At 39.1% G+C, this 23,850-nt stretch overlaps 1 protein-coding gene across 2 annotated transcripts in view; it reads left to right on the forward strand.

Moving 5' to 3' along the window:
- Nucleotides 1-23,850, forward strand: part of ANO5 (anoctamin 5) — a 61,083-nt gene that overhangs the window by 34,390 nt on the left and 2,843 nt on the right. For both annotated transcript variants that reach the window (XM_050897031.1, XM_050897032.1), the window contains 15 exons: nt 2,513-2,581; nt 3,769-4,053; nt 4,405-4,518; nt 6,641-6,756; nt 7,665-7,799; nt 9,042-9,147; nt 9,237-9,297; nt 10,948-11,099; nt 14,892-14,966; nt 15,658-15,880; nt 18,345-18,514; nt 19,645-19,742; nt 20,005-20,135; nt 21,839-22,044; nt 23,122-23,303. In XM_050897031.1, the coding sequence (XP_050752988.1) occupies nt 2,513-2,581; nt 3,769-4,053; nt 4,405-4,518; nt 6,641-6,756; nt 7,665-7,799; nt 9,042-9,147; nt 9,237-9,297; nt 10,948-11,099; nt 14,892-14,966; nt 15,658-15,880; nt 18,345-18,514; nt 19,645-19,742; nt 20,005-20,135; nt 21,839-22,044; nt 23,122-23,303 (2,123 nt within the window). The remainder of the gene's footprint in view (nt 1-2,512; nt 2,582-3,768; nt 4,054-4,404; nt 4,519-6,640; nt 6,757-7,664; nt 7,800-9,041; nt 9,148-9,236; nt 9,298-10,947; nt 11,100-14,891; nt 14,967-15,657; nt 15,881-18,344; nt 18,515-19,644; nt 19,743-20,004; nt 20,136-21,838; nt 22,045-23,121; nt 23,304-23,850) is intronic.

The following is a 23,850-nucleotide window of genomic DNA, read 5'->3' on the forward strand; positions in this document are numbered from 1 at the left end:
ATGTTGTAAATTTAAAATGATTTTATTCTTCTGTTTATTGATTGTTGTTACTAGCAGTAACAGCATTGTTATCAAGAAACAGGTTTATAACAGTTGTCTGTCTTCCTTAGATACCTAATCATGCAGTGTTGCATCTGCATTGGGCATATTAGTACTGCTGGACTTTGGATCTTGCTTTGTTAATCTTATCGGGATGGTTCATTACAGCCAAGCATACATTAGGTGGTAAAGTTAGTCTGTAGAAGTATGCAGGATATCCACAGTGGTGTTTGGAGAGGTGAATGCTCTACTGGCCTCTCTCCTATATAGGCCACAGTGGTCTCAGAAAATGCGGTTTCAGTCTTTTACAGATGCTTTGGAGAGGCTTAAGAACTGTGCTTAAACAAAATGTGAGGAAGGGCGTTAGCCCACTGTTACTGGTCTTCACTGATGTGATTACTTATGTTGCTTTCCTCTGTGACTGCAGAGTGGCATCTGTAGCGGAGTCACAAATCTATGCACCAGGTCTAGCTTTTTAGGTTTGGGACAGTAAGCTTAAAATTCTTACAAGTACATATTAAAACAAAACAGTACTGGTCCAAGGGTACATTTTGTCTGTTTTAAGCCTTTGACAGCAACACGAAGAAATCCAGTATTTGGCAAGAAAAGGGGGAGCATTGTTTTTTTGCAGCAGATTGATTTCCTTTTAAAGATGGTTGTTTCAAGTGACTGGAAAGTACAGTACATTCGCATGGGTTTCAGAGGAGGTGGCTTATGGGAAGAGAGCAAGGTGGTAAAAAGAGCATAATTTCTATTAGAGCATTGCAATTTATCACACTAAGTGTACAGTAAGGAAAGATAAGTAAGATGGGGCCAGACCCTTTGGCTCTGTCTGTTATTAAGCTGCACAGCTGGAGGAGGAGCTGGCTTGTGTCTCTGGTGGCAGAGAACCCTCTGAGCTGACTCGCTTGGCTCTCCTCCAGTGTTTGCTGGGGAAAGAACACATGCCAGCATGCTTTGTTTGAAGAAAATGTAATCCAGAGTAGCACATAGCTTTGGATACCAGGCTTGAATGTCAGCTTTTATATAGCACTTTCAAATGTAATCATAAATCATCTTTTAGTTGTATTGTTGTCTGTTAGATCAGCAGGTCAGCAAACAAGAGTTCTCTGGTGTGTCGTGTAGGCAGGTTTGTGGGGTAGATTAATTAAAAAATAGTGCATGGAACTGCATTTGCCCCCAGCGTGTGCTAGAACTCAGGAGTTATCATATTTGCAAGTTTATCTAGGCCAGTGTCTAATTTAATATCTGATAATATTTGGCAAAATCAGATGTGACAGGTAAAAATGCAAGGCCACTAACACAAGAAAATGTATCAATACATCTTAACATAGATTTGAGGGCCATTAAAGCTATTCTTCAGTCTGTATTCCTTTATCTGAGTAGTACATGCAAACTGAAATGCAAATAGGGCAGCCTGCTCCTCACAGACATGCAGGAAAAGGAAATTGGCTGAAAACTATGGTGTTTTGGGTTTTTTTAAAGTGTGTTTGAGAAATGTCATTTAAGACCTTTCAATAGAGTAAACATCACACAGTATTGCAGGCTTTAGCTAGAAATAAATTGGTAGTCTAGCCAGTGCGTTCTAAAGAGGCTAGGGCTCAATATTTAGCTTAACATGTCCTTACTCTGGCAGTTCTTCAGCAAATTTTATATAATTAAAAGGAAATTAATTCAGTCTCCCAATAGGAGCAAAAATTTCTACAGAGGAGGGGAAGAAAATGTTCTTACCTAAAGACACCACCTAGGAATTACTTGGCAAAACGCAGAGTTCAAGAGTCTGAAGCTCACAGAGGTCGTGCAGCCATCACGCACTGCCATAGGCACGTTTAGTTGTCTTTGCATGAAGTCCATGCTGACTTTACGCAAGCTAAGCGTATGTAAGCTTACACGTGATGATTTGTTAGTCTTATCTAGTTTTACAGTTATGTTGTTTGTGAAGCATACTGTTTGAATTGTCTGTAATCAGTACTTGAAGATCTGTATCAGGCATGATTGTTAAACTGGTAAATAGATGTCACTATAAGCGATCAGTCTTACATGTGCCTCCAGAATTTTTCTTTTCATCTAGTTTTAACGTTCTCTTAGAAATACAGCTGAACTTGAACAATAACGCACCACACACCCCACCCTCCCAAAGAGTCAAAAATGCTCAAGACGCATGACTTCATTTACTTGTCTGGTTAACAAGATTGCACAGTTTATGAGCCTATTCCTAACAAATAGGTTTCCTGTTGCTAGTCAATGCAATTCCCGATGTGTTGCCATCCCCAGGCTGGCCTTCACTCAGAAGTGGCCTGGTATGCATCAGCTGGTTTTTGTCTGTTGGTCTGCATTCTTTTACAAAGGTCACGTAGCATTAAGGGGTTGTCACCAGGGCAGTTAGGAGGAGTGAAACTCAGTGAAGTCATCAGTAAGTGAGCAGGTAGTTGCTAACTTCATCAGTTAATAAAGTGTGTTTATTTCTCTTCAGGAAAGAAGAAAAGAATTTGAGAGCAATCTGCAAAAGGCTGGTTTGGAACTAGAAACAGAAGACAAGAAGGTAAAAAAAAAAGAGAGAGAAAAATTAGGACCAAAAAAATAGACCTGCAAATTACTAATTAATATATACCACTTTGTTTCTTTGAGAAAAATTATAAATTATTCTAGTGGATTTGAGTGGAGTGTGACTAATTTAGGTGAAACAAGCTTAATGTGTTTGTTTGAGTTATTTTTCCAGATAAGTTCATAAGAATTGTGGAAGGAAAATACTTTCGATTCAGGAGGAAGTGATGGCTTTTGATTTCATAACAAAGAGAAAGCCGTTCCAAAATAGCTGTGACTTCATTTATACCCATGTAAATGGGAAGTATGCTCACAGCTAGATTTAATCCCGCCTAACAGCTAGTAACATGTTTGGAAGTCAGTGAATGGATTAGCGTATGCCCACTGGATGTTGTAATTATGAGGAAGGACCATGGTGTGACAACTTGAGGATGTTTGATTAGTGTTACTGTTTTGTTTAATAACTGGAGAACACGGGATGCTTCTTCAGCCAGCATGCTCTTTTTTCTGCCAGAGATTGAGTGGGGCAAAATAACTCTTTATGATGTTCAGGCTCTGTAACATCCATAGATGGGGATTCATTGAGCAACATGTTAAAAATACCTTCTGATTGCCATTTTCTCCTGTGTGTGCAGAGGAACACTAGAACATATACTGTCAGGTGAGGCCTATGATAAGATTATTCATAGCTGCAAGGCTGTAACAGATCTTAGCTCTGGTTGGTAACTCCTTTTTGCAAGGAGTCTTGTATGCTCTGCTCCGCTGTATGGAAGCTGCCCCCTCCAGGGAAGAGGACAGCTGTACAGTCCAGCCCGGTGGCCTGCAGGACGCCTGGGCTGCCAAGTGGCCAGCCCTGCACAGCAAACCCTTGCATTTCCAATGCACTCGGAGTGTAATGAGACTTTTCAGGCCTCAGTGTACCAGATTAATGGAGTTTGAAAAGCCTTTGTGAGCTTTTAATAGTGCAAAGATTATCTTTATGAACAACCAACCGCTCGGATAAGCCTTTCAGTTAAAAAAAAAAAATGTATATACAAAAAGTCCCACTATTCCCCCCTCCCTTTTTTTTTTTTAAAGCTTTCAAAAATATGTAAAAGGCAATAAATTTTGCATAACAATTATTCTCATAAACCTTGCGATAAAACGCAGTTTAGTCTGATGTCTGATTTAACTTTCCTGGGGCAGGAATCTGAAGATGGCAAGATTTATTTTGTGAAGATCCATGCCCCATGGGAGGTTCTGATCACGTATGCAGAAGTGCTGAACATTAAAGTTCCCATCAAGGAAAATGACATTCCCTCAATGGTGGAGAACCCCCTGGACTGTATGCTTGCACCGCTCAGGCTTCCCGAGAAGGTGATGCACCCTGAACCGGATTATTTCACGGCACCATTCAGCAAGGAGAAGCAAGAGCTGTACCTCATTAATGATGAGAGCACTTTCTTCTCACCATCCATGAGAAACAGAATAGTACGTATGTGAATTTGCCTGCTTACATTTACATGTAGATTTACACGGTCCCGTTGGAACATTCATGCAAGGAAGGAGTATATAAACTGTGGTATCTGTGGGTAAATACGAGGAAGCCTAGGTGCCTGTGCATCTTCCTTAGAAGTCTGGAATAGTATTTGTTGGAATGGATCTTCTGGATGTCTACAAGGCAAGCGTGCCCTCAACGGTCTCATACGGGGTAGGGCCTTCTGAAGAAACACTTTATGTGTGTTGTTCCTGCAGATTTATACACAGTGCACAACCATTATAGGTTTCTGTTAAATTGCCTTAAAGCAGGAAAGGTCTGAAATTCTTGTGTTTGAATCTCAGGTTAATTATATTCTTACGCGTTGCCCATACGGAACAGAAGAAGGGAAGAAAAAATTTGGGATTAAGAGACTGCTAAATAATGGCACCTATTCAGCTGCATATCCTCTTCATGATGTAAGTATTTTAGCTTTCTGCTCCCTTGAGCATTTCCCAGTGCTTTTACTCTTTTACCTACTGTGACATTTGCTGTTTCCAGCAGAAATGAAAATGTACTCAAACCCTTCCATTTGTCCCAGTAATTGATTCTGGTTTATAATACACAAGACATATCTGCTAGCCCTACTATTTGGCTTTTATGTGCTGAAATGTTTCTTCCTATGGATGAGTTTCTAGGATATACTTATGTGTCAGTCACATAATTTTTAAGAGACTTATTCTATACTATATTCCTATAATGTCTATGATACCGATTATGCGATAGTACATTAGAAAGATTATAACAAGGAATGAATAGCTACTGTGGATGCATACATTCAGCAGTGTGTGTGTGTATAGAGTGTGTACATACATATACTGTAGTTATACAGTAGTGCATACTACCTGTAGTTATATAAATACTCTTGGGATCATACCATGTTGGGACTGAAGTCGGATGAGTTGCATGAGCCCTACAGTTCAGTGTGGGGTGGTCACCTGCCCATCTCCTAGTCAGCTTTGGTGAGCAACTGCAAATACTGGAAGTGTGGTAAGGGTGGTAAATATTGGTGTTTAGTTTTGCTGTAAGGTCAGTTTTTAATACAGCATATGTGGACTTAGCCCTGAAATCCCTTGGAGAAAACAAGAGAGAGATGAGTTACCGTATTTTATGTTTTGTTTGGGTTTTTAATTTTTTTTTTCCTTCTGAATGTTGTGTTTCATTCGTTGCTTAAATCGTAAATTCCTTGGTTTTAATAGTTTTTTCAGATGTGTCACAATGCTTTGGTGAACTTAAATTGCTTATTTATATCTGTGAATTCTACCACAAGATATTTTTAAATACTTTATATAGATTTATACTTTTAAATGTTTTTAAATATTTTTTCCTCCCTTAGAAAATGAAAAGAAATGGATGAATGGACGTTCTTTAGGTTTTCAGGAGGAAAGTTTAACTGATCAGAGTCTAGGCTGTAGAAGACTAGTCTAGGCTGGGAGGTACTTTATACTGTTGGGACTACCAAACCCACAGATAATAAAAAGCAGTTACACAAGAATCTCTTCTGTACAACTACAACCAACCTTAAATGCTAAGAAACCGTATGAAAAAATTCCAAAAATCATGAGACAGACTCACAAATCATTGTCTAAAAAATAGCTATTTAACCTTTTAAAATATTTAAAAAATGCCAACTTTATGTTGTTTAAACTTGATTTCTATTTAGAAATCAATTTTCATGCTTTTCTTTGTGATTGAGAGACATTCAGAAAAAAAGGAGGACCAAGATCACAAACTGAATATTTGACATAGCCAAATATTTCTAAAGGCAGAGTTCTACAATGCAAAATAAAATTACAAGAGCTGTCAGAAACTGCGGTTATTTTGTGCTGTTTAATTTCTAGGAAACTGATGAAGTTCCAAGAGTTTTAGTATTTGAGAGGTAGACACATGATAGTGGCGAACACCACTGAAGTTAATTAGTGTCAGAATTTCATTTTGCACGTCCTTGCCATACAACTTGAGAAGCCGCAGCACGGAGTGCATTATAGAGCTATGGCTGGAGGCAGGAAACAACTTTAATTTATATCCCCTAGTTTACATCTCTCAGTGAAATCCTTTTGGCTGTGCAGTTCACAGTGAGACTGAAGTACAGAGAATAGGATTTAAATTTGCATTATTTTTAATGAAGTTCAGTAAAATAGTGATTTTTCTACTTTAGGGAAGCTTGAACTTCTGCAATTGCATATGCTACACCAGTGTAAATGAACAGCCCATTCACTGCAGTAATCTACCAGTGCAAATGAATATGTTGTACCGACACAACACTGGTGTAACGTAACCTGATGTGGTTAGAGTACAGGCTAACTTAATGTCTAAGATTGATAGATGTTTTCGGAAAATGTGTATTATCTTAAAACATTACATGTATAAAAAGGGTCCTACTTAAATAAAGTGGTGAAGTAGAGTGCTAAGTTTGAATTTCAAATTAGTTTAATTGGCACAGTCTTAAGAGGGGTGCATCATCATTGATGTTTGTTTCTTTCAATGTAGTATTTGAGTCTGTCGATGAGGTGTTTTGCCTTTACTCTGATTTGCTCGCAGTGCCAGTACTGGAAAAAGGCAAATGATCCAAACTGTGACAATGAGAGATACACGCTGTACATGGAGTGGGCCCGTTTCTTGCGGTTCTACAAAGAACAGCCTTTGGACCTCATCAGGTAAAATACTGCCTGTGTTCTATTATATTTACTTGGTTTTCACTGTAATACAAGCATGTATTCATTTGTAGCTTGATCCTGCTGGGAAATTTTTCCTACTTTTAAGATCCAATGAGAATCGGATACTTGATTGGGCACTAGGTCCTTGGAGGACACGACAGGTTTTTACTAGCAACTGGAAAAATGCTTTATCTCAAATCAAGCCTCTTTCAATCTAGCCAGTGCTCCCAGAGTCAGGTATATTACAGATAATTCAGCTGTAGAGGAACGCATACAAAGAATACCTCGCATTTTATAACCAATATCTGCCACAATTTTTAAAGATTGATTTGAAATTTTGAAATTTCAAGACAGACTTGAAAAAACACTGATAAAATCAGTTTTGAAGCTTGACTCTTAATTCAGTACTAAACCCAAATTTAAACTAACCTTACCCAAGATCTCTTTGATTCAGCTCATATGATATAACAAAAATGTTACTTTATTTACAGGTTACAGTTGCCCCGTTCATAACACAACCAATTGTATTTCTGTGAATTGCCCATTCGTTCTAACCATATGATCAGAACTGTTGTGCCCAGTTTCATTTGTATAACTCCTTGGAAAATCAAAAAAGTAAATCTTCGTTTACATTATCCTGGGGGAAGGAGAAAGAGTGATTTTTGAAGCTGGAGCTTCTGCTAGGAGGAAAAAAAGAGTCAAAAGAGGCCATATATTTTTGTTCATTCAGCTTGCGTAACTTCTCACAGCTAGCTTCAACTCTCATTTTTCCAGTGTGCATCAATCCATTTACTCTTCTGTTAAATGAGAATTTTGCCAAGTGTTTCATTTTGACTCTGGCCAGTTTGCTCTGTTGCAGTTTTAAACTTTGCTTTGTATTCCTATTAATTGCAATTTTTTGTATTCAGGAAGTACTATGGTGAGAAGATTGGAATCTATTTTGCCTGGCTAGGATTTTACACTGAGATGTTATTCCTTGCAGCAGTTGTTGGCTTAATCTGTTTTCTTTATGGCTTGTTTACAATGGATGAAAATATGAGCAGGTGAGTGTAATGTTGAAAATCTCCTGGGCTTATAATGGGAAAAGGTAAGCAACATGAAAATTTTTTCTTGCAAAAAACCCAGGTAACAAGGTTTTAAAGCTTGTCCGAGCAGACAAATTTGTTCTTCAGCTGTCTTTATTGACTGAAATGGTGGTGGACAGCTAATGCAGAACTTGTGACTATTAATTAGTAAGACTCGCTTGTAGGTGAAAAGCAATATTTTATTGCCATTTGGAAATAGCTTTTTATATTGGAGTACCTGCAATACATAAAATCCTAAGACTACCACTGACATCTCTCAGAATTGTTTGCTTCAAGTGTTTATTGTTGCCTTAAGCTTTTCTGTTTTAATCTGCCTTGCAGAGTAGTCCGTTGACCTTTTTGTGTAGGTCATCATTTGTACTAACTACCAAAACCATGAGTGCAGGACAGATCAGCAGTGTTCTCCTATCAAAGAGGGATCCAGTATCTCAGAAGCCAGAGTTTGCTTCTTTTTAAATAAGCATTGTATTTGTTTCTTCAAGGGTCCCAGGATTTATTGTATTCAGGGATTGGGGGGTGGGAGGGTGGGGGTGGGTGGGGAGAGGAGAAGAGGATTGACATTTCATTGCTCACTGTTTTTTGTAAGAAGGCTTCCAGAAAATTTTGAGTTTTAACCATAAAAGGTGAATAACAGGTTAAAAGTCTCATCCATTCTATTGAATCATGTCATTTTGAGACTTACATTTTAACTAGGGTCAGAATTCACCTGGGAACCCTGCTGTACGTGTTCAGATTTCTCTGGATACTGAAAGGCTATCATAGGATTATAAACTTTGCCCACTGTAGTAGTTAAATTGAAGTAGCAAATTTTACTGTAGATAGCAAAGCTGAATTAATACCTTTGCTTTTAGAAAAGGTGTTTTGAACGCATTACTAACCTGATGAGAAATAACATGGTTTATATCTCACCTGAAAGCAGTGCATGTGCAGTACAACTCCTTATAGACTTCTGATACATTACTGATAGAATCAGAAAGCCCATACCAAGTGAACTGCTAATTCTCCTCCTTGTAGCAGCTGCTACATTTCTTGGCTTGCCCTGATCAACCACAGGTTAACACCAGTGAATGTGACAAGACTTGGCATCTTCTCTGTGAAGCTCTGTTGAGCTTTGAACAAATGAAGCTTTTAATTTATTTTTTTTAAATAAATTTCATATAGCTATGAAAACAGGTACTGTACAATGTTTTTTCTCCTCAGCAAAGAAATCTGTGACCCTGCAATTGGAGGAGAGATCATCATGTGCCCTCTTTGTGACCGAGAGTGTGAGTACTGGAGACTAAACACCACCTGTCAGTCCTCAGAGGTCTGTATCTCGTTCTCCAGCCACTTGTCATTTTTGTTCATACTGCAAACCGTTCTGGTGCTGACCTGTTCCCATGTATTCTGTTGCAGTATTCCCATTTATTTGACAACGTCGCAACTCTTTTTTTTGCCATCTTCATGGGCATATGGGGTGAGTACATTTGATAAGTTTTATGTCAAGCAATAAGGAGATCTTGGCCAAACTGCTGAGGGACACTGGAAGTGGGAAGAAGGGAAATAATGGCTTCGCTTTAATATCCTGCCTCAGATGCAAAAGTGATGAAAGAGTAAATATAATTTAAAGTTACAGAGGAATTAGACTTAAAAAAACCCAAACAAAATCCAGCAGATATCTAGGATATCATAAGCATTGCGTACTCGTAACTGCTAAGATTTGTTTCTTTCCTTAGTAACCTACGACAGAATGGTCCAACCTTATGCAGTCCTTGTAAGAGTCCTCTCTGCTAAGCCCTGCACATTATCAGTGTCCCTGTGAGGGAGTAGAGAGATTTTGTGTCCTTTCACTGGATGGTGGTCCAGCACTACCAATTCATTAGCAGCACTTTCAGGATGAGAATTAGTTGGCTTCTACTCCAGTGAAGCTCATACATTAGAGTATGTTTTGATGATGCAGAAGTGGACTTCCTGACTCTCTCTACAAGCATGGTTTCACACCAGGTGATACTTGTTCAGACTTTAAGATCGTATTGTCTTGAATACGTGTTCTTTTCTTAAACTCTGTGAAGGTTTATAGATGCAAGATAATGTAGTTATTGTTCCTTATTTCCTTAAATACCTTGTCTCCTGTTTCATACTGTGTGTATGAAATATCATAATGAAGTCTTCGATTTGAATATAGATATTTCATTAACACACAAAGATTTCTGTGTGCTAATAGAAAATCTATTTGTGTATTTGTTATCGAAGGATCTAGCCACTAACTTCTTTCGTAGAGAATTCTCAAAAAAAATTCGAATAAGATGATGTTGTATGGCTGTTTTACTAAACTTTTCTTGGTTGTAAGCACTAGCCTTTGAGTGACATGGATTAGTCATTCAGGAAGTACCAGCAGAAGATTTTTAGAACTGCAGAAGATAAGCTTTCCTGTGTTTGTGTGAACCGTAAAGCCTCTCCAGTACAAATAAGAACAATCAGATTACTAAAAGTTTACAGTTTGAAGTAGTTCATAAAGGGCTTTTTAAATGTTATATAGTATTATAACTTTTATAGTTGCCTATTTTATATATGAAATCAGTTCCCTCTAGCGTCTTAAAAATTTCTTAAGGCAGCCTCACTCTTGATCATATGAAAAGCATCAGATATTCACTATTTTTAAAATGACCATGATATCAAATAATCATCAAAAAGGAAAATAAATCTTTGAACATACTACTTGAAAACAGTTCTGCTTATTTGTAATAGTTGTTCATGTGTTACAGGTTTATACACAAGCAATTAGTTGAATTATCACGTTCCTTTGTTAATTCAGTGTTGCTATTTGCATATGAAAAGTAGTTAAACTCTAATTGAACATGGTCGTCATAACCAGGGAAATACCCGTATCCTGTCTTGGCGTCTTCCTTGTCATCCACTTCTGGAATTCAATTAGCTAATAAATTACTTAATCCATATTATGGTCTTAGCTGTGAAATTTAATAGGTAGTCAATAAAAATAGATGGGTCACACTGTGAGAATAAATAATAGACGGCAGAATAGATGCCAGTGCAGAAATAAGTTTAACTTGGTTCAAGAACTTGTTCACTTCTCCCTTAGCTGTACTTTAACATTTCCAAATTGCAGTTACACTTTTCTTGGAGTTTTGGAAGAGACGGCAAGCTAGACTGAAATATGAGTGGGATTTGGTTGATTTTGAAGAGGAACAGCAACAACTCCAGCTGAGGCCTGAGTACGAGGCAAAATGTACCCAAAAGAAGAAGAATCCTGTAACTCAGGTAATGAGCGTGCTGGGTTGACATGCATGCAAATTCAGTTGTGTGTGAAAGTTTGATAATGTGTGAGTTCTGGCTCAGGAACAAGTCTGTATCTCATGGCTAGCTAAAGATTTGTGTGACACACATAAGCAATGCTGCGTTTATATTGGAGCAGGGCAGGCCCTCAGCTAGTACGTCTCCACAGAGCAGTGTTTATGACAGCAGTGAGTTTGGCTGAAATATGTAGAACGTGATGCCAACCGCACCCTTACTGAACACAATAGATTGCATCGAGTATCAAAGCAGAATTTGGTAATGCATCGTTTTCTCGCTGAAGGCATCTAGTTGATGAGTGCTGAGGTTTGTGCTCTTTGACTGACTAGTATCAGAGATAAACACTTTAACTACCAAAAGCAGCATAGCTGTGTTAGCATCAATAAATCCAGGGGTCTGTTTACCCTGGCGCAGGGCCATTGCAGCGTGGTCGTCCTGCTTTCCAGTCTGAAGGTAACAGTAACTGAAGGCTGTCAGCACGACGGCCTCTTGCACATGACAGGCATGCCCTGTCTCTTGGACCATGGCTCTCTTCCTGTTTTGTTATCTAGGCTTTTGACACAGAATAAATGAGAACATGGGGTTTTTGCCTCTGGAGTGTGTGCATAACTTTCATTAATTTTCCTCTATTGATTTTAATTTCCACTGGAAACTGATATATTAAATCGGGAATACAAAGGCAAAGTTTCTAGCTTTCACTTGGCTAACACCATCTTTACAGTGTCCTTCACGTTTCAAGGTAGCAGTCTCTGAAATCTTCACGCCTTTAAAAGCACGACTAGCTGTGGTTTTGCTTCTGATGTACAACCACTTTGTTTGGGGAACGCTAGAGAGATGAAGGTTGCTGAAGCCCTTTGTCTGAAATCTAATGGAAATACAATTAACCACACTATTTAACTCTGTTAAATACTCTGTATAAATACTTGCTAGACATTAATTGTCTTCATTTAAATTTAATTTAGGTAGGAGTTATTTGACGAATTTAGGGATCACATGGTTGCATTCCAATACATCTACCACCTCAATTTGATGTATTTTTAAATCATCCTTCCTCTTCCTAGAATTGCATATAAATAACTTATTTTCACTAGTCATAAGTATACTTAGATAACACAGTCTTCAGAAAAGAAGTAGAAGCTTAGCCAGAACACGGGAAGAATCATTGTTACATAAACAGCAGCCCTGTCTTTTAGCGCTTGTCTCCTTAATTATTAGGAAATATATACACTAATCTTATTTCTTATAAGAGACAGTTTTTCTGCCTCTCCTTCCCCTTCTGCACATGCAGCATTAATGCTGTTCTTCTTATACATGTAACTTGTGCACTGTACAAGTTACGCAGAGATCTTTGATAACCGTGTGCTGTGATTTTGAGTGTAGCTCTGCTGAGGTATTGATTTCTGCATGCTTAGGAAAACAGTTTCAGGTAAATCAATTTTTGATTAGCTAGTTCAGCTAGTTCTCACAGGCGGTTCCCAGCCCTTGTGTGCTCTGAGGGTAATTGTGTGAGGACAGGGAAGTAGTGGGCTGACTCGTAGGCAGTGGTTACGTACAGCATGGACCAAACCCCGTAGTCTGGCGAGGTGAATCGGCTGCAGCAGATCACAGCCAAAGATGGCATGGGTAAGGTACATTTGTATAACTGCCCTGAGGGAGAAGATTGTTCTTTCTCTAAATTCATGCAGTTCTCTTAGGTAGGATGGTTTATTTGGACTTTATTTGGGAAATAGAAATTGGACCATAATATATTTTTCTTCTCTCGTAGTGAGGTACTGCACTGCTCTGTGCTTTCTAAGTATGCATTAACAGTTACCATAAAAATTCAATGATGGTGCAATCCTTTATTTTATGACACATCAATTTATTACCTTGGTGGATTTGCCGAAGCTTTTGTGCAGCAGGGTTTAGCAGTGATCCTTATCAATACCCAGTTATAGCAAACCATACAGGTTAGCCACGCTGTAGTGTAATTTCCTTTCATTAGATAATGTGCCATACTGAACACGTGAAAGGACAGTGCTTTCAAATAAGTTAATTCTGCAGACTCATAAGGTAATATGGATACAGGCCACTGACTTTCTGGTGTCCCAAAGCGGGCTTTGCTTCGCTCAGAAAATTATTTCCTCATTATTCCTGGCTATGATTCAAAGTTCTAGGTGCACTGAAACAGAAATTGCCCATCTTGAGGCTTTAATTAACACCTCATTTGCTCATGGTGCTAACTATCTAGCTGGATCATAGCTAAAATCTGGGTTTGCCGATTACAGTAGAATCTTAATTTACATAAATAATGAAGCATTCCATTCAAACTTAGGCTCTGTCATTGCACATTATTACCTACATTTTGTTCTAAAGTAGAAAACTTGTTGAATAGCCTAGAATATGCGAAACATTTGTTCTTAGTAGAGAATATATGTATTATTTATTAATACAAAATAGGTATAAAATGTTATGAGCCTATGTAAAGTCACCTAATATCTATGCTTGTATCTTATCTTCAGCTGTTTTTTATAGTTTTGTTAATATAGCCCTTAACTGTTAGCATCATCAAAAAACTTGTTGTGACTTGAGACTACAGTATTGGTAATTGCGTTTAGTAAGCGTACTTAGGCAGATACAGGCAGTATATCTCTCCTGAGAGAAGAGCACATTACACTTCAAACACAGTCACATTGGTATGAGCATGCTGATTGACTGAAGAATATCGCCATCAAGAAGCAACGCTTGTAAAACAACTGCTACTGCTTGGTTGTGTCAGGGAGAAATGTGCAGCTCAGTTGCAGCCATTGTATTCAGCATCCTTACACCACATTACGCCAGTGCGTTCGGCACATTCTGGGCTTTTGTGCAACAGAAAATAAACTCCTTTCAACAATATTCTACGGGTTCACTATCTACTGTTGTCAAAACAAGCATTTTCTGGTTCAATATACTTATTGATAATATACTTAATACTGCGTTCACCTGTAGTAATCGATGCGCCTCTGTCCAAGAGGAGCGTAAGCATACTACAATGCCTTGTCCCAAACATTTATCAAATTCAGATTATTTCTTACTAAATCTTCTTCCACTGGCATTAGTTCTTAAATGATCCTTTCTTAACACATGTGATCTGGTATTTTAGGAATTAGAATTGGTTGCGAAAAAGAGAACTTTACACGAACATGGAAAATTGTTCATGTGCTATATGGGGATACTCACTTGGGTAAGACCTCGCTGCCTGATGCTGCAGCAGAGATTGGCAACTAATGAATGTAGCCATTTCTTCAATTAAAAAAAAAAAATTGAAGGAGTGGAGGAAAATGCTCTCTGGCTGTGTGGAAAAACATGGTACATCCAAGTAAATGACCATTTTAAGAAACCTCGACATGAAGAATTTCTTAAAATTCAGTCCAGTTTTGGACTCAGAGCTGTATAACAGCTGACCTAGCATTACAGTCATAGTTCTGTCCTGTTCATCTCATGAAGGAGGTGGTCTTTTTCCTTCAGCTGCTGATGGATTTTTGCAAAGGTTTAACCATTCTTTCCAAGTACTGTCTTTACTTCTAGCATTGTTATGGCCGCTTCTGTCCTGATCTTTCCCCCCCCCCCACTACATTCAAAATCATATCCTATCTGCCCTTGTGGAGAGGGGGGTTCTGAATGGTTTTCCTCGGATGTGGGCACTTTCACACAGCTGGCGAGAGCTCTGTGTGCTGCTTGATGTTAGAATAAGATTATGGATCTGTGAACCGTGCTGTGCTTGCTTGACTGTTTCAGGAGATGGAGCCTTATTTGCCTATAACTAGCCAGGCTGTGCGGTTCTGCATCTCAGGAACTACAGTGTTGTTCTGGGTGAGCATCTTTTTGAATCATCATTTTAACATGTGTCAGAGTTGCTGATTGTCACTAATCATGACATTAACACAAACTGGTTTTAATCATGATATTAACACATGCTTTTATTATTGTCCTGCAGATTTCCTGTTGTCATGCAAAATGCATTTCATTTCAGATTTAAAAAAAAAAAAAAAAGACCTTGGAAATCTGTCACTAATTTGTAATTTGATTGGATATTTTAGCATAGGGATAATTTCTTCTCTGGCTTATGTGCTGTTATCAGACCATACTGAAAAAATTTGTAGTAAAGGCGAAAAGAAGTATTATTCACTACCATGAAATATCTACATATTCCTCTGTAGAAATATCTGCAGAGTGAATTTCAGGGTGGACAATATAATCTAACTTGTTCCTTCCATCTCCGTTTCTATGACTTTCTATCCTTCTGCGCTATTTTTTTTTTTAATATTGGTATTAGATTGTCTGGTTTTCTTGTGTTAACAAATAATTTTGTCGGGTTTAATGTATGTAATACAACAAATTATTTTGCCTGTGTACTTTGCATTTCAGTGCTGCTGAACTCATATCCATAAAGAATAAAATTTAAAAACTATAAAGCATGATGATTTACATCTTACTTCAAAAGTTGCATGCATATAGCTATACTGAGCTGTAAGGGTATTTCAAATCTCTGTCCTTTCCTTAGGTGTCTCTGATTATAGCTAGCATGATAGCTGTGATCGTGTATCGTCTTGCGGTGTATGCTGCCTTTGCCAGCCTGATGGAGAACACTCAAACTTTACAGCCCATCAGTGGATTACTGACCCCTCAGCTGGCAACTTCAGTCACAGCCTCGTGCCTGAATTTTGTCATCATCATGATACTGAATTTCTTATATGAGAGAATAGCCATCTGGATTACTGATATGGGTAAGCAGTGTACTTGAAGAGAAAACTTTCAAGGAATCACTAAAGGTAGAACCCATCTAGAGGTGCTCTATGTAGTTGTTCTCAACTTGGGCACAGTGGGAGCACTAGGACGTTAGTCTGTAGCTTGCAGCAATGACTCAGTTGTATCCATGGCCATACTCAACGTTTTCCCTGCATTTGAATAGTTATCATAAGGTGGTTTCTCTTAGTATAATGTTTGCTTATTCTACAGAGACAGTCATAATTGGGAACATAGTTTGAAATTATCGTGTGTTATATTAGAGTCACCAAAGCAAGATCAAACTGTCTTGATTTAGCAGTATTTCAGTCACAAATCCTGAAGATATGTTTTTAAAAAGAGATCACAGCTTTCACAGCCGTCTTTACAAGAAAAAAGACTAAATAATCATGTCTCTTACTTTGGGGGAAAAGGTAGGAGGCCGGGGGATGGGATAGGACAGTATATTTTCCAGGGTTTTCTCTTGGCACTATTTCCCTTAGCTATGGATGTATAGATTTGGAGTTAATACAGATTGAAGGCAGAGATTGAGCAGGTTGAGAAGTTGGGCCCAAGATGTGTCATTGTGGCTGTAGCCATTGGTAGCATTACCTGCAGTAGGCTCACTCCAGAGCTGGAGGAGCTGGCAGGCAAGCAGGCCCAGAAAGATCTATTACTTTTGTAGCAGATTTTATGTTTGACTGTTGCTTGCTTGCTGGAAATATCCTTCCCTAGAGCCCTTCTTAGGTATTTTTCTTTGTTTGCCCTTAACAATTTAGATGTACAAGTCCCTGCAGGTGCTTTATAGAAAGAAATAATTGCAAAATATTCAGCTGGGGGGGAAAGCTGAAAGTATTAGGTATTTGTAGTTTGTACAGCTACCATAAAAACAGCTGGGTGATCTTTTTTTAATGAGGTCTTATAAGTGGAATCAAGAATTGAAAGGTGTTTCTTGCAGAAACTTAATGGGATGTTGCATTGGGTTTATTTTGATTTATTGTGGACCGTCTCTTGTCTCAGAGATCTGTATTGCTTATCTCACTTGGCCAAATTAGACCAAAGACAGACAGAACAAGTAATAAGTAAAATTGCCCGTAGCAAAAATAAAAACAAACAGAAAATCATCATTTTTTTAATCTTCCTTTCTTGAAGGGCATGAATTATAAGCATGAAGGCTCAGCAATGTTATTTTGCTGCTTGCAAGTGCGGAGGATTAATTTCTTAAGTGTCAGCACTACCTGTGGTTATCAGTTACAGAGGGAAAAAAAATGTTTACTTTTGTGGGGCTGGTGCCCTCCTCTGGCGGCCGTGGCAGCTCTGCTTAGCCCAGGCTTGGAGGCACGGTTGGGTCCGGGCTGTGCAATGTTGGCTGCGGCTGTCAGGAGTGTCCGTTCAAACTCTCTTCGCTCTTGAATTCCTTAAAAAGGTTAGGCCAGATTTTGCTTTCAGACATGCAGGAATAACCTACCTCTGGTGCTCTGAACATTGTGTGTCTGACACAAACACTTGAACAGCTCAATGACAATAAAAATATTTTAATGAGCTGCAACCTAGGCAGACTACCTCACCTGAGTACTGCCTCCTCTATAGTACGCTCTGATGTCAGGTTCCCAGTAAATACCTTGTGTTCTTCTGTCATGCAAACTTAGGCCAAGCTTGGAAATGTTAGTTTACTCGGATATATAAAATAACTTTACCATAGGGCAGGTGAGTTCAACACGTCTGCCAGGTCCTGACCGGTTCAGAGGGACTTGAATGCTTGTGGGATACTTTCTTCCCCTTTTTCCCAGCTTGCATTGGTTATATGTTGCCATTTAACAGGACATTTTACCAATAATGTGCTTAGGGCTTCCTCCTACCTTTAAAAATGTAAACGTGATGGAGAATGTGATTATGAAGGCAGCAAAATCTTAAGCAAAGGCTTGGTGATGTTCGGTACCACCGAGATGCCTGTATCCTTCCCTATTCTTCTCCCCATTATGAGTCTCATCTTTCAGAGGCACAGGGCCCATCCCGTTTCTGCTGATTTCAACGTTACACACGTACAGCATATTGAAAAAACCAATACTGTAACATACTTCTCTACCACAAAGAAAAAAAAAATTCTTTATCATGTGCATTGCAGGAGACTCTGCTAGTTACTGTTTGAGATTCGTCTTGGATCTCCTAAAATAGTGTAAGATTTGGGGATGGACAAGTGCTAGTGGACAGTACAAAGAAGGGGAAGTTGAAGCTTATAAAAGTTTCAAGAAAGAATTTTACTTGCCTGCCTACTCAGAACATTGCATTGTAAATTAAGGGTAGGGTGTCTGAGAGCAGGAACTCCATCTGCTGAAATGTTTGTAGGTGGTTTTCTTTTTTTTTCTTTTTCCTTTGTCATGTAAGGGCATTGTGCATGATGAGTATGTATGAATCTGTATTAAAGGGAATAAAGGAAAATAAAATTACTGTTTTCTGGTTTCACAGAGATTCCCAGAACTCATATGGAGTATGAGAACAGGCTCACTATGAAAATGTTTTTGTTCCAGTTTGTCAACTACTATTCATCCTGCTTCTACGTGGCCTTCTTCAAAGGGAAGTTTGTTGGTTACCCAGGTGCCTATACATACATGTTTAATCGCTGGCGAAATGAAGAGGTAGGACTTTCTTGATTAAGGTGGATTGAACAATAATAAACTAATTAAACTCTTTGTGCCCTCCAACCTGCGCAGTCATAAATTGCCAGCTGCAGGTTTGGTCTGGAATGAGCTGGACCTCACCTGGCCATCCTGAGGCTGATGGAGAGGCTTCCAAGGACTCTTCCTGCTGTTGCTAGTCAGGGAAACACCAGCAGTGAAAATCTGTGGCTGTCGGTCACAAGGGTGAAAAAACGAAAAGCTTTTCTTAGCCCCAGTTCTCCTGAAATACCAGTGGATCTTGCCATAGGTCTTAAAAGTGATCCTCTAGGTTGAAGAAAGCTAGTATAAATGGAAATGGTCTCTGGCTTTTGGGTGTCTTCATGAGCTTTTTGAGGCACTACGTTTTCAGAGAAACCATTTGGTAAAAGGTACCTCTGTAAGCTTTTGCTTTTTTCTGCATGTCATTGCTAATTATGCTGTTTGTACAGAGATTAAATGCAGTATTTAATGTGAAGTGTTGCCTGGGAGTCAATAGTGGAGGAAAAACTTCGTGCAAAACACGATGAAGTAATGCAGTGCACTTACTGATAGAGTGTCTCCTAATACTGGTCTGGCTGCTAAATTCTTAAGAAGACCTCAATAAAGAGTTGAAACTTTAAAACTAGTGTTCTCAGCAAACAGCAGAGACCAGATACTGGCAGGTATTTAAATATCTCTGGTATAAGGATATGAATAGAAAATGCGAGTGCTTGGCAGGTCAGGGCTGGTCTGGTATTGGGAGCTGACTGAGCACCGTGGATTCACCTTGCTGGGGCTGTGGGGTGGCTGCTGCACGCAGATCCTGCTGCCCTGTCTTTGTGTATCTGCACGGTGGTCAGCGTGAAGCATCTCTGGATTACTCTGTCTTCAAATGGTCATTATGTTTTGGTGTGTGTTTTATCAAGCACAATGAGCATTGAAAGCCCTTCTGTAACAGCCTTCCTGAGAGGGTATCTTAGCTGGCAGTCCAGGTGAAAATTAAGTGTTGTCCTAACAAGTTTTAAGAACTCTTCTTCTCTTCTTTCTTTCATTTATACAGTAGTAGAATGTAGTTTATCTGGGTAACGTCCATTGTTCATGTCCATTAACCCCCAGTTTGTCTCTGCCAGTGTGATCCTGCGGGCTGTTTGATAGAATTGACGACACAGCTCACCATAGTCATGGCTGGCAAACAGATCTGGGGAAATATCCAAGAGGCCATTGTACCGTAAGTTATCTCTTACGCTGAGATGCCCATGTTATAGACAGAGGCAATTCTTGGAAGGAGTGATAACAAGTATTGCCATATGAAGAAGCTAAGAAAAATTCTGTAAATTAAGCACATCTGACAAGTAGACTCATTTTATAGAGGCTTTTGGCCTCTTTTTGTGAAAGCCATGCTTGTAAAAGCATCTTGCAACAAGGAGCTTGCTTAGAAAAGGGATACTTTATCTGCTTCTCTCATTGTTAACTTTTTTCTGCATATACAGCTGGATTTGTAACTGGTGGGGACGCCGGAAGGCCAGAAGTAATCCAGAAAATTTATACAGTCGCTGGGAGCAAGACCATGATCTGCAGACATTTGGAGCCTTAGGCTTATTCTATGAATATCTAGAAATGGGTAAGTTTAAAAATACACATTTGGAATTGAGGACAAGACACCTTGTACTGTCACTTCCAAAAAAATAGCTTCTCAATTAATTGTTATGGGTTGATGCCACCACTTTCATCTGGTAAACAGTAGACGGTTAACTGCTGGAAATCATTAAATAGGTCAGCCTGATTTAAAAAAAAAAAAAAAGCTGCCTTTGCATCTTAGACTGCAGGGAATTACACAGAAATGCTGCAAAGACTGTTTGTTTCCCTCATTTGAATGGGGAACATTATTCTCGGTGCAGCCAGCTGTCTCGGTGTCTGTTCTGTTCTTGTTCGCAAGCATGTTCTCAGCTGATGTCAGTGGAGATTGTAAGTATGGGATGAGTGCCAAATATCCTGTAAGGATGGGTACTGCAGATATGAGATCTACGAACTGGATCACAGAGAATCCGTTTAGGTTTAGGTTTGCACTGACTAGTGCTTCGATACAGTCCAGTAGACCAGCAGAGGGAGCACGGGTAACAGGATAGGATTTTTCAAAGGTAACATGAACAGGTCAGCATATGAAATTACTTTACAAAACCTGAGAAACTAAAACTAGAAATTGAAGCCAAACTAAATCTAAAAGACACTAAAAAATACCAGTATTTGTCCATTAGGACAAAATTTGTTGAAAAGTGGTCCCTTGTATTGTTTTGTTTGTACAGAAATAATTATTGCCTACAGCTTTGCAACTGTATTATTGTCACTTCATACACTTCATGGTATTTCATACAGGGCTGTGATCTTGTGAAATTCATACGCTAAGAACCATCAGTATTGTCAGCCATGCCTGTTAATAGATGTCCTTCCTCTTCCTGAATCAGAACCGAACCAGTACACTCCAGCATTGTCCTGGGGCTGCTAAGCTAGTAGGAATGTTGTTGTTTGTCTAAGATGAAGAACTCATTACTGAAATCGTGGAAGAGCTGATGACTGGTGTATGGCAATTTATTTTTATCCATTGCCTAAACCAGACAAGATGTTCTATTTCCTGTCTTTAAAATATAGTGGCAGTATTGGCTCTGCACTGAGGACTGTCACATTCTGTACCAAGAGACATTTCATTTTGGTAATGACTAAAGGGATCCTTTGTGTATTTTATTTGCAATTCTTAAACTAAGGTTAAGACTCCCCAATGGAACTACTACATACAGAATTGGTATTAATATTTTGGCTAAACCAATAACAATAGGTGGAGGTAAGGTTGTGATAAAAGTAAAAGTATTTCCTCTTTTTCATTTAGGAGTGTAGCTGATAAGTAAAAGGAGAATGGGCTTGCTCTGTACAAACTGCAGGAGAGGAAAGCTAGCCTGTTTTTGTTCCTCTCTCGTAATTCAGTAATGTGATGTATGAGTACATTCCCATTCCCCTACAGTTACGTTCCATTTACGAGAGAACTGCAGCACCATGAAAGAATTAGTGTCCAGCACTGCTGGCAGCATCATTTGACAGGACCCGAATGCCCCGTTCCCTTGGGTGCTGCTGAATGGCAGCCCTAAGAGACTAGAGAAGTCTTGGGGCTGGGGCAGGTTGTCACTTAGCTCAGGCCAGGGCTGGAGGTGACTTGTTGTGCAGCCTGGCAGAAGTTTGCCATTTGTTTGTCAGTGGCAACTTGGGTGTTTCATTGTCACCCTGAGGGTACTTTCGTAGGGGCAGATTTTGGCACTTTTCTTTTCTCCCTTGCAGTCATTCAGTTTGGATTCATTACTCTCTTCGTGGCATCCTTTCCCCTGGCTCCCCTGCTTGCTCTGATGAATAATATCCTGGAGATTCGAGTAGACTCCTGGAAATTAACCACTCAGTACAGGAGACCTGTGGCTGCAAAAGCACATAGCATAGGAGTTTGGCAAGAAATCCTGAATGGAATGGCCATCTTGTCTGTTGTCACTAACGTAAGTATGTTTACTGTGCTACGTCAACTTTAATTCTTCCATGTGCTCAGAATTTGCAGATGTAAAAATCAGCTGATGCTTTTTCTCTTTCATCAATAGTATTCACTTTATCACGTGCTACCCTTTGGAGATACGGTCAAGCCATTTGGGTGGTTCGGCTTGTCCGTATGTTGACAACATGCAGCTCCAAATCCACATTTCACTGAACCATAATCTTTCATTCACTTGTCTCTGTTTTCCAGTGTTTTGGAATGGCATAAGCCAGCCTGAAGCTTAGTCTGATGAAGCACACTGATTGCCCAGAGGGGACCGTAGGGGACAGGAGAGGTGGATTAATTCTGTTGACTGGATGACATTCCTGTCTTGTCGCTATGAGGCCTATTCTGTGGGAATTCTGCTCGTTCACCTGCTTCTGGATGTCCCTGTGGGGGCAGTGGCTCAGAGTACTTTTTATAAACTGGAAACTAAATGCTATGCTAGTATTTAATCTTAAGTATAATGTAAAGCAGACTGCTAAGCAAAAGAGTTGCCTCTTTTTAATGTAGAATATTAAACAGTATCAGATCTGCAAGTGTCTTAGGCAACAAACCCACTTGCAGGTATTGCCTAATTAGCAAGGTACCTGAGCATCTTAAGTATCTCAAGTTTCCAGGCAAAATGTGCTGGTAGCCATCGTTTCCTTTTTAAACACAGCTGGAGAAGATGGCTCCTCTTCTTTCATGAAGTGATCACACACTGGATTCGAGTTCATCCTTTCTCACAAGAATTCAAACCCACATCTCCTCTTTCACTAAGGAGTGCTGTTATCACAGATAGAAGACAGTTTGGTGTGAGGGGATATTTGGGATTTGGTGCCTCTTGTAAGGACTATTCATGTATTTTGTTCACTGAGTGCTGGTCCTTGCAGCAGAGGCTGCAGTCAGCATCTTTACCAAGGTAAGGTGCCCTCATGCTCCTCACCCTTGCTTAAAAGATCCTGGGTTATGCCGCAGAGTCGCAGTACCAAAACCCCTTTATGAATCTGCTCACAAGTTTTGTGTGCCACTTACTTAATTTCTTTTTCCAATTTCTTTTCAGGCTTTTATTGTTGCATTCACATCAGATATGATTCCTCGTTTAGTTTACTACTATGCTTATTCTGAAAATGAAGACTCGCCTATGTCTGGATACATAAACAATAGTTTGTCAGTGTTTCAAATCTCAGATTTTCCTGACAGAAACAAGCCTAAACAGAATCCAGAAAACTTTGTCATATGCAGGTTGGTGTTAGTGTAATAATAAATATTTTATCACTTTGTTTAGAATACAGCATAAAAAGTCAACGCAGATCTAAGTAGTCCACTAGAAATTAAATGGTGTCATTCTCATCATTCTAAAGCGTGAGAGGTAATATTTAAGCTATTAACAAGGCAGTGCTTGAGATGGTAAGAGATCATGCCAGTAACAAAAGAAGATCACCTTTTTTTAGTTTAAGAGTCTCATTGCTAACTTTGGTTGGTTGGGTTTGGTTTTTTACTTAATTAAACTATTGATTTTTGAGTGATGGAGGAGATTTATGTCCCTAAGGTTGCAAACTTCAGCTATATTTTCAAAAGTTTTTAGGCTGCAATGCCTTGTCCTAAGTGGACAAGGAAGTTTCATTAAGGGGATGTTTAGATTCCAAAGCTGAAAATGAAATATGGTGTTTAAAGTCAATCGTTATTGTGCTAGGTACCACCAAGGATCTGGGCCATCCTGCTTTCATTAAAAAAATAGTCCTTTCTCACTAGGAGAAGCATTGGAGGTGCTAGAAGAATTGAGAAAGAA

This window comes from Gymnogyps californianus, chromosome 5 (genome assembly GCF_018139145.2).
Source record: "Gymnogyps californianus isolate 813 chromosome 5, ASM1813914v2, whole genome shotgun sequence".
Lineage (NCBI taxonomy): Eukaryota > Metazoa > Chordata > Aves > Accipitriformes > Cathartidae > Gymnogyps > Gymnogyps californianus.